The 12,950-nt window shown below is 36.8% G+C and overlaps 1 protein-coding gene across 1 annotated transcript; it reads left to right on the forward strand.

The window, feature by feature from the left end:
* Positions 1 to 1,783: 1,783 nt before the first annotated feature.
* LOC124542408 lies at positions 1,784 to 2,818 on the forward strand. The gene has a single exon (XM_047120362.1). The coding sequence runs from the start codon at positions 1,784 to 1,786 to the stop codon at positions 2,816 to 2,818; it is 1,035 nt and encodes a 344-aa protein (XP_046976318.1).
* The last annotated feature ends 10,132 nt before the right edge of the window (positions 2,819 to 12,950 follow it).

Genomic DNA, 12,950 nt, shown 5'->3' on the forward strand with positions numbered 1-12,950 from the left:
GCGAGGCTATTGAAATTCAAAAACATCCGAACTTCAATAGAGAAGATGGTTGGAGACTTTCTAACACCTGGGATCCACTTATTAAAAATTTAAAATCCCAAATCCAACAGACTGCAAGACCTAAAGATACAGTTAGTGCCTTCTGCGTGCAACCGGAACGTTACTCAAGATATCAATTGAGAAATCGTTGGCGGTAGTTGTTAATAATATTTCCTTTGTTCTTCAAATAGACAAATGTCATCTTAGTCTACCCGTGACCACGAACACTGCAAAGTGCTCGAAACGTCGGGATGTTTAAAAAAAAAAAAAAAAAATTAATATACGCGATTCATCCGTTATAATTAGTTTTATTTAAATGTGTAATAATCGCGAAAATTTAAGACAACATTATGTGAACCAGTACGGACTGGAAACATCAAATCAAATTCGCCGGTTGGAGTACCTAAAAGTCAAACATGCCCGATTCGTAACGTCCATGAACTTCCTGAAAAGATGCCGTGACAACAATCTTATTCCGGTTTGTGTAAGGATCGCACCTAAGAAGGACATAAGGCATGGTGATAAAATACTCAATCAGGCAAGTAAGAAATTATTATTACAACTCATCCGAGAACATCGATTTGACGCGCGACGGTTAACGGATCAAATTGATAACCTAAGTAAAGAACTCGAGTCGCGATTATCAAAAACAGATTGGCAAAAATGCAACGATTTTACCAATAAACGAGCCGCTACAAAATATAATAACTTAAAATTAAAACAAATAGAAAAGTTCGAAAAACTCAGCGGGGTAAAATCAAATTATAACAATTTCAATAATGGCAACACCGGGGAAATTTAAAAACCTGCGCGTACGTCACTTGTCAATCTGTCAAAACAAAGTTTAGATGAATCGACTGTTGCGGTATTAAATAAAGGCTTAAATTTTGCACCGGCTCCATCCAAAATACCGTTTGAAGACATTATTTGCAATGTGGAGGAGTGTCTTTTCAAAAATAACATCACAAAGGAAGACTCGGAAGCTATTCGACAGGACATCTCGAGTGTTTTACGTCGAAGCCGGCCACCGAAAAGAAACCTTACTCGTGATGAATCTATTGCTCTGAAGAACCTACGCAACAATAAAGACATTACAGTCCTCCGAGCAGATAAGGGAAACGCGACCGTTGTGATGGATACGTGTGATTATAACCAGAAAATTTCCGCGATTTTATCGGATGTTAAAACTTATAAAAAAGTAAATAAAGATCCTACAAATAATATTCTTAAAAAGACATCCGCGTTAATATCAAAACATCAAGAGAAATTAAATCTGGACAAAAAATCACTCGTGCCTACATGTGCAAAGCCGCCAAAACTGTATGGGTTACCTAAGATCCATAAAACTGGTGCTCCGCTGCGTCCTATTGTAAGCCAAATCGATACACCAACATATAGATTGGCTCAACACATAGCAAGGATATTATCACCCCTCCGAGGACACACTGCGGCGTATGTCAAGGATTCTTACCAGTTTGTTGGTGAAATCAAAGACCTTAAATTAACCAACAACGAGACAATGGTTAGTTTTGATGTCCAGTCATTGTTTACATGCTTACCCATACAAGACTGCATCGAAATTGTTAAGAGGAAACTACAGACACACAACATGCCTATTGAATATGCAGAGCTATTACATCACTGCCTCACATCAGGTTATTTATTGTGGAATGATGAATTCTATGTACAAGTTGACGGGGTAGCCATGGGTTCTCCAGTATCCCCCGTGGTCGCCGATTTATTCATGGAAGACCTGGAGGAGAGGGCTCTTCGCTCCGGACCAATAACACCTAGGTTTTATAAACGGTACGTAGATGACACTTTCACAATATTACCTAGTGATCTGACATCTGCATTTTTAGTACATCTTAATTCTATAAATAAAAACATTCAATTTACTATGGAATTAGAGGCAAATAATTCTTTAGCTTTCCTTGACATCCTTATTATCAAGAATCATGATAATACATTAAGTCACACAGTTTATAGGAAACCCACACACACCAACAAATACCTCAATGGTGACTCGCACCACCACCCTAGTCAGTTAGCTACCGTTGGCAAATCTTTGTTTCAGAGAGCCCACCATCTCTGCGATGCTGAACACCTAGAGGACGAGCTACGTCAGGTCAAGCTTGCATTCCACCAGAACAAGCTGCCCGTGCCTCGCCAGCATCGCAGAAGCCGTATCAAGCCACCCACAGTTGAGCGACAACCTGCATTTCTACCATATGTGAAAGGAGTTACAGACAGGATTGGCAACATCTTGAAGCGAGCTTCGATTAAAACCGTTTACAAGCCTCATAAGAAAGTGAGCCAGTTCTTGAGACCTATCAAGAGTAATATCCCTTTACAAACTGCAGGAGTATATAAACTTGAATGTGATTGTGGTTTATCTTACATAGGCCAAACAAAGAGAAGCATCGGTACCAGGGTCAAGGAACATATAGGAGATGTCACAAATAGGCGTTCTTCTAAGTCTGCAGTCTGTGAACATGCTCTGGATAAACCTAACCATTTTATCCGATTTGATAAACCACAGATCCTCGCTAGAGAACACAGATTCATTCCTAGAATGATACGCGAGGCTATTGAAATTCAAAAACATCCGAACTTCAATAGAGAAGATGGTTGGAGACTTTCTAACACCTGGGATCCACTTATTAAAAATTTAAAATCCCAAATCCAACAGACTGCAAGACCTAAAGATACAGTTAGTGCCTTCTGCGTGCAACCGGAACGTTACTCAAGATATCAATTGAGAAATCGTTGGCGGTAGTTGTTAATAATATTTCCTTTGTTCTTCAAATAGACAAATGTCATCTTAGTCTACCCGTGACCACGAACACTGCAAAGTGCTCGAAACGTCGGGATGTTTAAAAAAAAAAAAAAAAAATTAATATACGCGATTCATCCGTTATAATTAGTTTTATTTAAATGTGTAATAATCGCGAAAATTTAAGACAACATTAAAATTATGTAGTGATGGTAATTGTGTTCAATTATAAATAAATAAAGATCTGTAATGTATAGGTTAGTCATTCGTGTTTCATTTTTTTTATTTAATTAATCATAGGGTTTGTTAGACTAATGATAATATTGTTTTCATTTTAAATTCGGGTGCAACTGACCACGTTGTAAACAGTAAGGAATTATTTTCTTCGTACTCAGAGTTCACAATACCGATTAAAATTGGTATAGCCAAGAACAATGAAAGCATTTAAGCGTTTGGTAAAGGTACAATAAATGTCACTACTAATTTAGGTTTTCAAGGGACGATTAATGACACTAGTAAACAGTATTTTTGTTAAACAAATCAAGTCGGTTTTTTAAACACTACTACCTACTCTCACATAAACCTCATACTTAGTTATGTTCAATCACCCTCAGTTTCCGTTATACATAAACTAAATTGATTACACGAAATTTGCTTACCGACGTTTTTGTTTCCCATAAATTAATATTAATTTATTGAAATAAAAAAACGATTTTCTTCGTGATTGTCGTTTCTATACATCGTAATAAGGTGCCCAGAGTGTGTGTAAACCATCTCGATAACTTTTGTTACATTTGCAGTCAACTTACTATTAAAAGTCAACGTTCTAATAAAACACCATTAGTTAAAAACTGTTATTTTATTTATTTTGTCTTTCCGGTGCGAAATTTGGACAAAACCTGGACTCCTAGTGTTTCTTGTACACAGCGTGTTAGTATATTAATATCATGGGCTAAAGGATCCCGTCATATGCCGTTTGCAGTTCCAATGATATGGTCAGAACAGAACGACCATGTATCAGAATTTTATTTCTGACAAGCTTCTATCACAGGCAATAATTACAAATCTAGACACACCGTGAACTATCCAAATTTACAATCTGTTCAAAGATCTATCCCACAACTCCATTGCACATCAAACTCGGAATAATAAAAAAACTTTGCCAAAGCTATGAACAGAAATCCCAAAAATCATCGATGCTAAAATAAAAGAGGGAATATATGTAGGACCACAAATTAGAGATCTATAGTCTGATAAAGAATTTGAACAATAACTTAATCCGATCAAAAAATCTGCATGGACATGTTTTCGAAATCTTGTTTGTAATTTTCTTGGAAACCACAAGTCTGAAAACTATGAAGAGTTGGTCAACAACCTATTTATCAGCCTATTAAAATATGGGATGCAATATGTCGCTCAAGATACACTTCTTACACTCTCATTTATATTTTTTTACAAAGCTAGAAAAATTAAATTTGATGAGAAATCTTTCAAGTCAATATTGATCGGTTACGATGCAATCGGTTATAGATTATTCAATGTCGAAACTAATCAAGATTTTATAGCTCGCGATGATATTTTTGACGAGTTAAACTTTGAAAAATCTCGCCTTACACGTTGCAGTAGTGACAACATTGAAACCCTTTCAAAATTTAGTAAGCCCGAAATTGATTCGGCAAAGCTAAAAATAGATCAACAACAAGATTCTTGGAATGACAATTCGTTGAACGGTCAATCGAATACTAGTAATTTAAGATGTAGCGAAAGGATTCGATAATTATCCCCAAAGAATTATAAGCAAATGCACGATCCTGATTTTTTTTATCTCATTTTAATGATCCGCAATCTTTACCTACATCATATAAGAATATTTTTGATAGGCACGATTCTGATAAGTGGTTGATCAGGATGAAATTGAGTCGCTTCGAAGCAACCAGACGTGGACATTAGTTATTAGACCGAAAAATGTTAATATTATAAGTTGCAAGTTGGTATTTACAATTAAAAATAATGAATTTGGTGAACCTACGCATTATAAAGCTCGGTTGGTTGCTTGAGGTTTCACTCAAGAGTATTTACAAGACTGTCACGAATCTTTCGCAACAGTGGCTCGGGTAGCTACTTTTAGATTTATTTTAACACTAGCGAATCAATTTGATTTAATTTACATCACATGGACGTTTAAACCGTGTTTCTAAATGGTATATTGAAAGAAAATATTTATATGAAGGACCGGAAGGTATTTTAGCAAGTAATAATCAGGTTTGTAAATTGAATAAAACATTATATGGCGTAAAGCAGTCGTCCAGGTATTGGTATGAACGGTTCGATCTCATTCTCAAGGAAATAGGTTTTAAGAACTCTGAATTAGATCCTATATATATATATATATATATTGTCCATATTAGATAAAATAGAGTAAATAGTTCTGATTGATATGTTGATGCTTTAATTATTACTACTAAAAATAGTGATTTATTGCAAGCGTTTAAAAACAGTTTAATGCAAAATTTTCAAATGACTACAAATAAAAATATTTCTTGGTATTAGAATTCAAAGAATTCAAACAACACATTTACAATTACAAATGTTCTAAATTTTCTATGAAAGATCGTAATCCATCGAATTCACCTTTTCCTTCTAAAATAAATTTTGTAGCTTTAAATTCAGACACTCACTATGATGCACCTTGTAAAAATGTTATAGTGGTGCCTTATGTATGCAATGCTTTGCAGTAAGGCCAGATATTTGTGCTTGTATTAATATATTAAGCAGATATCAATCTAAAAATATCGAAGTTGTGAGTTGTGGAGAAGAACATCTTTTACGATACATTAAAGGTACAATTGATTTAAAATTGGTTTAAAAAAAATGTGAATATAAACAGATAATAAGTGGGTATGCAGATTCCGACTGGGGAGGTGACGAGAACGACAGAAAAAGTACAACTGGCTATTTGTTTAAGGCCTTTAATAATTGTACAATTTCGTGGACCACACGAAAACAAAATGTTGTCGCCGTCTCTTCAACGGAAGTTGAATACATGTTTCTCTTTGAGGCTGTGAGAGAAGCAGTCTGGATAAGGTCATTGTTTATTTATTTATTTATTTATTTATTTATTTTATTTATTTATTTTATAGGATCACCAACAGAAATGACAATAGTATTACAAATTTTATATAGTTAACAATTGAACACACTTGATAATTGTATTTCTTTTTATAGGTAATCACAGCATGCACTAAATATATTGAACATTAGTAATTATCACAAGATTGTTTCTTTGGATCAATTATATAATTAAATTATTTAATTAATAAAAATTATGAAATTGAATTATTTAACAGTTTTATAACAATATCAATTGTAATCATTTAAATGAACATATTAAATGCAAAATAAATTAAATAAACATTTTTTAAGTTAATTTTGAGTTAATAACAATAATTAATAATTTTAGTTTCAATAATTTATATTGTTTTTAAGAAACTCAACAAATTTGATTTAAAAATAGCCAAATTATTACAAGTAATATCTAGGTTATAGATCTTCGAGGAGAGATCGTTATATGTGCGTGCTAGTCTAGCTGGTGGAGAATATTTTCCTAAGTTAGATTTGTATAGCGGTACATGAAATAAGGCACTCGGTTTTCTGGGTAATCTTAAGGGAACATTGAAATTAAGTAATTGCAATATAGCTGGACAATCAATATTGTTGTTCAATATTTTGTGTAGGAATAATAGATCTGACATTATTCTGCGCGACTGTAATGAAGTAATGTTGAATCGTTCAAGTCTTCCTTCATAAGAGTTATCGGTTCGTGCAGTTCGAGCGATACGCAAGATGACGCAATAGTTGTTTTTGTACCCTTTCGATTCTATCACTATGAATTTTGTAGTGAGGATTCCAAATTTGGCTGCAATATTCCAGTTTACTTCTCACTAGACTACTATAAAGTTTAATGGTAGTAGAGGGCTGCCTGAACTCTTTTGAATTCCTCAATACAAAACCTAATGTCTTTGTTGCTGTGGTAATAATATTATCAATGTGGCTGGTAAATCTTAACTCGCTGTCCAGTACGACGCCTAAATCACGCATCGCTCGAACTACCGTCAGTTTTTCTGTCTCGATGTAATATTGGCTCTGAACGTAATTTTGTTTTCTTGTAAATCTGATTGAAAAGCATTTCTTGGGATTCAGTGTCATCTGGTTATGGTTACACCATTGTATCAACCTGTTCAGATCTTCCTGTAAAAGTGCGACGTCAAAATTGTTTGTGATTGTTTTAATAATTTTAAGATCATCTGCGAATAGGTAGACTTTTGAGTGCTGAAATATCGAAACAATATCGTTTATAAAGAAGTTGAAAAAAGCTGGTCCTAAGACTGAGCCCTGCGGAACACCAGACTTGGCAATGTATGGCTGAGAAGAATATCCATCTATCACCACAGTAGAGGATCTACTTTGTAGGTAGGATGAGCACCATTTTAAAATTGTCTCATTTAGTCCAAATTCCCTTAGTTTGCTAACAAGTAATGTGTGGTTTACTTTGTCAAAGGCCTTAGAGAAGTCTGTGTATATAGCATCGACTTGCAGTCGATTATCGACATTGCCAAGTAATTCAGTGACATATGAAAAGAGGTTTGTGGCAGTAGATCTACCTGACAAGAAGCCATGCTGTTGCCCGTTGATACGTCTTCCTAGTAGCTTAAAGCTTAGTTCATACACTAAACTCTCAAAGACCTTTGACATAGTACATAAAATGGAGATAGGTCTATAATTTACAATATTCTGACGACTTTCACTTTTGTAAATTGGCACTATACGCGCCTCTTTCCACTTTTCGGGGAAAATACCTGAATTCAGGGAATTATTGTATATTAAGGATAACGGAACAGACAATGAGGTTGCGCACTTACGTATAAATAAAGGCGGAATATTGTCTGGACCAGCAGCCTTCGATATGTCAAGTCTTTTTAGTCGTTTCTCAATGTCTCCTTTGGATAATTGAATGTTGCCTATATAAGTTAAATAGTATTTCTATACAAATAACAGAGTCTATTGTAACATTTGAAGACAACAATCGTTGTATATATATTGCCAATAACCCCACAAATCACAAAAAATCTAAGCACATAGATATAAAATATCATTTTATTAGGGAACAAATCGCTAATCAAATACTAAAGTTAGAACCTATTTGAGTTGCCCCCGCGCTCGCTCGTGCCCTCACCGCCGTGACCGACTTCTGCTGGGTAAGTGTGCACGCGCATTGCACAAATGCCTCATGTAAAAGACGATTATGAGCCTTATTACATCATCAGTCCGTTTTTGTCCACTGCTGGACATAGGCCTCTCCAAGTGTACGCCACTGTGGTCTTTCTCCGGCTACTCGCACCCAGCTCCTGCCTATCGCCTTGCGTATATCGTCACTGCAACGTGCCTGAGGACGTCCTACACTACGTTTGCCGAGACGCGGTCTCCACTCTAGAACGCGTTTTCCCCAACGGTTGTCGGTTCTGCGACAAATATGACCAGCCCACTGCCACTTCAGCTTACTAATCCGGTGGGCTATGTCGATGACTTTGGTTCTTTGACGGATCACCTCATTTCTGATGCGATCCCTCAGAGAAACGCCGAGCATAGCCCTTTCCATAGCATGCTGAGCGACTTTAAGCTGGTGGACCAGCCTTGTCGTGAGTGTCCACGTTTCGGCTCCGTATGTCATGACGGGTAGGACGCACTGATTGAAGACTTTCGTCTTAAGGCACTGTGGGATCGACGATGTAAAGATTCGACGTAACTTCCCAAACACTGCCCAACCCAGCTGAATTCTTTTATTCACCTCGTCCTCAAGGTTGTTTCTACATAATCGCAAAGTCTGCCTGAGGTAGACATATTTTTGAACAACTTCGAGGACGGTACCGTGTATCGCAGTCGGTTCCGGTAGAACATGTTCATTGAACATGACCTTGGTTTTGTCCATCTTGGTTAAGTTCATCTGTAGGCCGATACTCATAGAAGAATCAGCCAGCTCGTTCAGCATTTGTTGTAGGTCCTGCAGCGTTTCTGCCACGATGACGATGTCGTCTGCAAATCTCAAGTAAGAGATGTATTCGCCATTGATGTTGATGCCACGTCCTTTCCAGTTCAGCGTCTTGAACATATCCTCCATTGCATTAGTGAACAATTTGGGGGAAATAACGTCCCCTTGTCTCTCCTCGATGCAATGGTATGGGATTTGTTTGCTGATTCTGTACTCGGACGGACATGGTGACAGCTTCGTAGAGACATCTCATCACTTGGATATATTGCCAATCAACAGGGGCCGATTATACTCTTGGGACTTCTGTATAATCTGCCGCACTGTGTGGATGTGGTCTGGTGGTAGCGTATCCGGTCCGAAACCCGGCCTCTTCTGGGGGTTGGAATTCGTCAAATCTTCGCGCAAGACGTGGCTCTCTTCGAAGAGGACAGAGTTAAAAAGCTTCTGGATTTCCCTAAATACCGGTTAATCTCCTGCTTTTAATAACTCTGTGGTAATACCGTCCTCTCCAGGAGCTTTTCCATTTTTAAGCTGTTTAAGAGCAATCTCAAATTCGCCGATACTGACTTCAGGCAGATCTTCGGAGAAATGGCGTGTTAATGTAGCTCTAGAATCCTCATTTTCGGGATCAGGTCGAGGTACATGCGATGCGTATAACCGGCCGTAGAAGTCCTCTACTTCCGAAAGTACTGCCGGCTTGGAAGAAATGACTTCTGCCCTTGCTGTGGTCAGCTTCGCCAGGTGGCTCCTTCCAAAAGATTGAAACGACGAACACTTTAGACCCCCGATTTTGCTCAATCGCTCTTGCAATTGCAATAGTATTGGAGCACAGGAGGTCGTGTCGTACGCGCCTGCTGATCTCTTGGTTTAATTGCCGTTTCTCACTTTTCACGCCGTTTTTTCATGAGCCCTAAAGTCTCTTCCGAAAGTTGGGACTTCCTGCCTTTACGCTGCATGCCACAACATCTCGTGCCTTCAAATCAAATCAAAATAAACTTTATTCAAGTAGGCTTTTACAAGCACTTTTAAATCGTCATTTTACAATTGAGTGAAACTACCACCGGTTCGGAAAGTAGACTCTACCGAGAAGAACCGGCAAGAAACTCAGTAGTTACTCTTTTTTAACATTTAAAAATACAAAGTCATGTTAGTTAAATACAATTATTTAAATTAATATATCCTGCGTGGAAGTCAACAGATATTAGCTCCACGCTTTTTTATCATCTATAAAATCTTGTATTGAATAATATGCTTTTTCTACCAATGTATTTTTTACAAACGATTTGAATTCACTAAACGGCAAAGTTAAAAATGTCTGTGGAATTTTATTATAGAAGCGGATACCCTGCCCTAAGAAGGACTTATTGACTTTGCGGAGTCGGAAACTTGGCGTTATAAGCTTATCCTTACTCCTCGTGCACATAGTTTATTCTTTATTGTACACCACACAGTGAAATAAAAAAATACAAATGACAAAGATATGGCCTAGATATGACAGGCGTACAATTTTGGCGACGTTATCGCTACATAGCGATCTCTTCCAGGCAACCAACAGGTGTAGGATAGGTCATAGAATATAAGGTGGGTGGTGCTCTACTAATAAATAAAATAATATGAATCTGTTAATAAAACTATGAAATAAATATAAATATAGAATACACAAATTATATATCCATTAATAAATAATATTGTCAATACATATAAAATAAATAAATATATATATATATATATATATATATATATATATATATATATATATATATATATATATATATATATCTAAATACAATGAGTAAGAATATAAACGATGTCTTCAAACATAAAGAAAAAATAAATAAATTAACAAAATAAAAAACAGAAAAAAGAAATTATTATCGTAAAGGAACTTGAGTCAGAAAGTGATTTTTTAAAAGTTTTTTAAAAATAAATAAGGTTTTGGCCTCCCGAATATTTAAAGGAAGGTTGTTCCAGAGCGTAATAGCCTGAATTGTAAACGATTTTTTATAAAAAATAGACTTATGTTCGGGCACCCTTAAAATCAGTCTCTTCGTAGAACGAGGGTGTTCTCCGGGTTTTCCTAAAAATATAAATTTTTCCTTCAGGTAAGGGGGAGTAACAGGGTGAAACAACACACAGTAAAGTATAGACAGGACATGCATATTCCGGCGAAGTCTGATGGGTAGCCAATTGAGACGGGAACGAAATTGTGATACGTGGTCGAATTTTCGTAATCCAAATATAAACCGAATAAAGGTATTTTGAAGTCTCTCAAGTTTATTTAACTGGTCTTCAGTTAAGTCCACAAAGCTTGTATCAGCATAATCCAAAATAGGAAAGAGTAGAGTTTGTGCAAGCATAATTTTGGTAGGAATGGGAAGAAAATTTCGAAGACGACGCAAAGAACTCAGCGCGACGAACACCTTCCTGCTGATTTCATTCACATGGCGAGTCCAGCTAAGAGAATTATCAACGAAAACTCCAAGGTTTTTGACAGAATCGCAATAAGGAATGACAGTATTGTCAAACATTATCAGAAGCAAGGAAGACCAGTCGACTTTGGATAATTGTTTCCGGCTGCCAATAATTATGGCTTGAGATTTACTAGGGTTGACATTAAGACCGAAAGTTTTACTCCATTTAAGAATGATATTGAGGTCATTATTCATCCTTGTGATTGCCAACGGAAGATTCTCCACAGTCGACTGGGTGTAAATTTGGACATCGTCTGCATACATGTGGTAGAGAGAAGAAAGGTTGTGAGTAATAGAATTAATGAAAATAGAGAAAAGTAACGGTGACAAAACGCCGCCCTGTGGTACGCCAGCATAAATATCGCACCACGACGTGTAAGTATCATCAGTACGAATACGTTGCCGACGACCACGAAGATAACTGTGAAACAAGTCAATGACTGCAGGAGACACGTTAAGAGAGCGCAGCTGACTCAGCAGGACATCAAAGTCAACACTATTGAAAGCATTGCTGAAATCCAACAAAGTCATAACAGTGAGCTGTTTACTGTCCATGCCTAATCGAATGTCATCGGTAACTTTTATAAGGGCAGTAACCGTACTATGTCCTGGGCGAAAACCAGATTGGAAAGGATTGAGCAAGTTGTTCTTGTTTAGGAAGAGATTTAATTGGAAGTGAATTAGTTTTTCAAGAACTTTTGACAGGAAGGGTAATATAGAGATAGGACGAAAATCAGAAAAGGTAACAGGATTAGCTTTCTTTGGCAGTGGTAAAATATTAGCGCTCTTCCATGCTTCAGGAAATACACAGCATGATACACATTCATTTAGAATATATGTGATCACGGGAGCGATAATATCAAGGAGAGGAATGATCATAGTACGGCTAATATTATCGGTACCAATGGCATTAGATGAGACGGACAGCACGCTTTTCTTAACATCACACACAGTGAACTGACTTAACACAAAAGGAGGATGAGAAGGAGTTGAAGTCATAGAAAGTGAGTTGAGAGTACGTGATTTAGCTGAACTATCAAATGAGTTCGAAGGATTAGAAAAATATTGATTTAGGAGTTCTGTATCAATATTAAGAACAGATGGATTATGAGAAGATTTACCAACTCCAACAGTCTCAAGAAATTTCCAAACTCTGTGAGAATCGCTATTCTCGACTGAAGCATGAATGTGGCGACGTTGTGCATCCCTACATAATGTATTGCAGCGATTCCTAACTTTAATATACTTACTACGATTTTCGTCAGAGTTATTTAATTTAAATTTACTTTTAGCAACATTTTTTCTGTGAATGCTAGTTTTTATGTCTTCAGTTAGCCAGGGTGCAGGAAGATGTTTCAGCTTTACTTGGTGAATTGGCGCATGAATGTCGTACAATTGATTGAGCAACGAACTAAAGACATCAACCCCTTGCTCAATACAAGACGCCGACTCCACTGCTGACCAATCAATATTACGCGCATCAGCACGTAGTTGTTCAACATCCATTCCAGCAAAATTACGCCGCAGAAGTATCTTAGGCTTAACTTTAGGAGGGCGCAGTTTATACGAAAGAAAAATTAAATCATGATAAGAAAAGGCATCGGCAGAACACTGACCG

Source organism: Vanessa cardui, chromosome W (assembly GCF_905220365.1).
Source record: "Vanessa cardui chromosome W, ilVanCard2.1, whole genome shotgun sequence".
In the NCBI taxonomy this organism is placed as follows: Eukaryota; Metazoa; Arthropoda; class Insecta; order Lepidoptera; family Nymphalidae; genus Vanessa; species Vanessa cardui.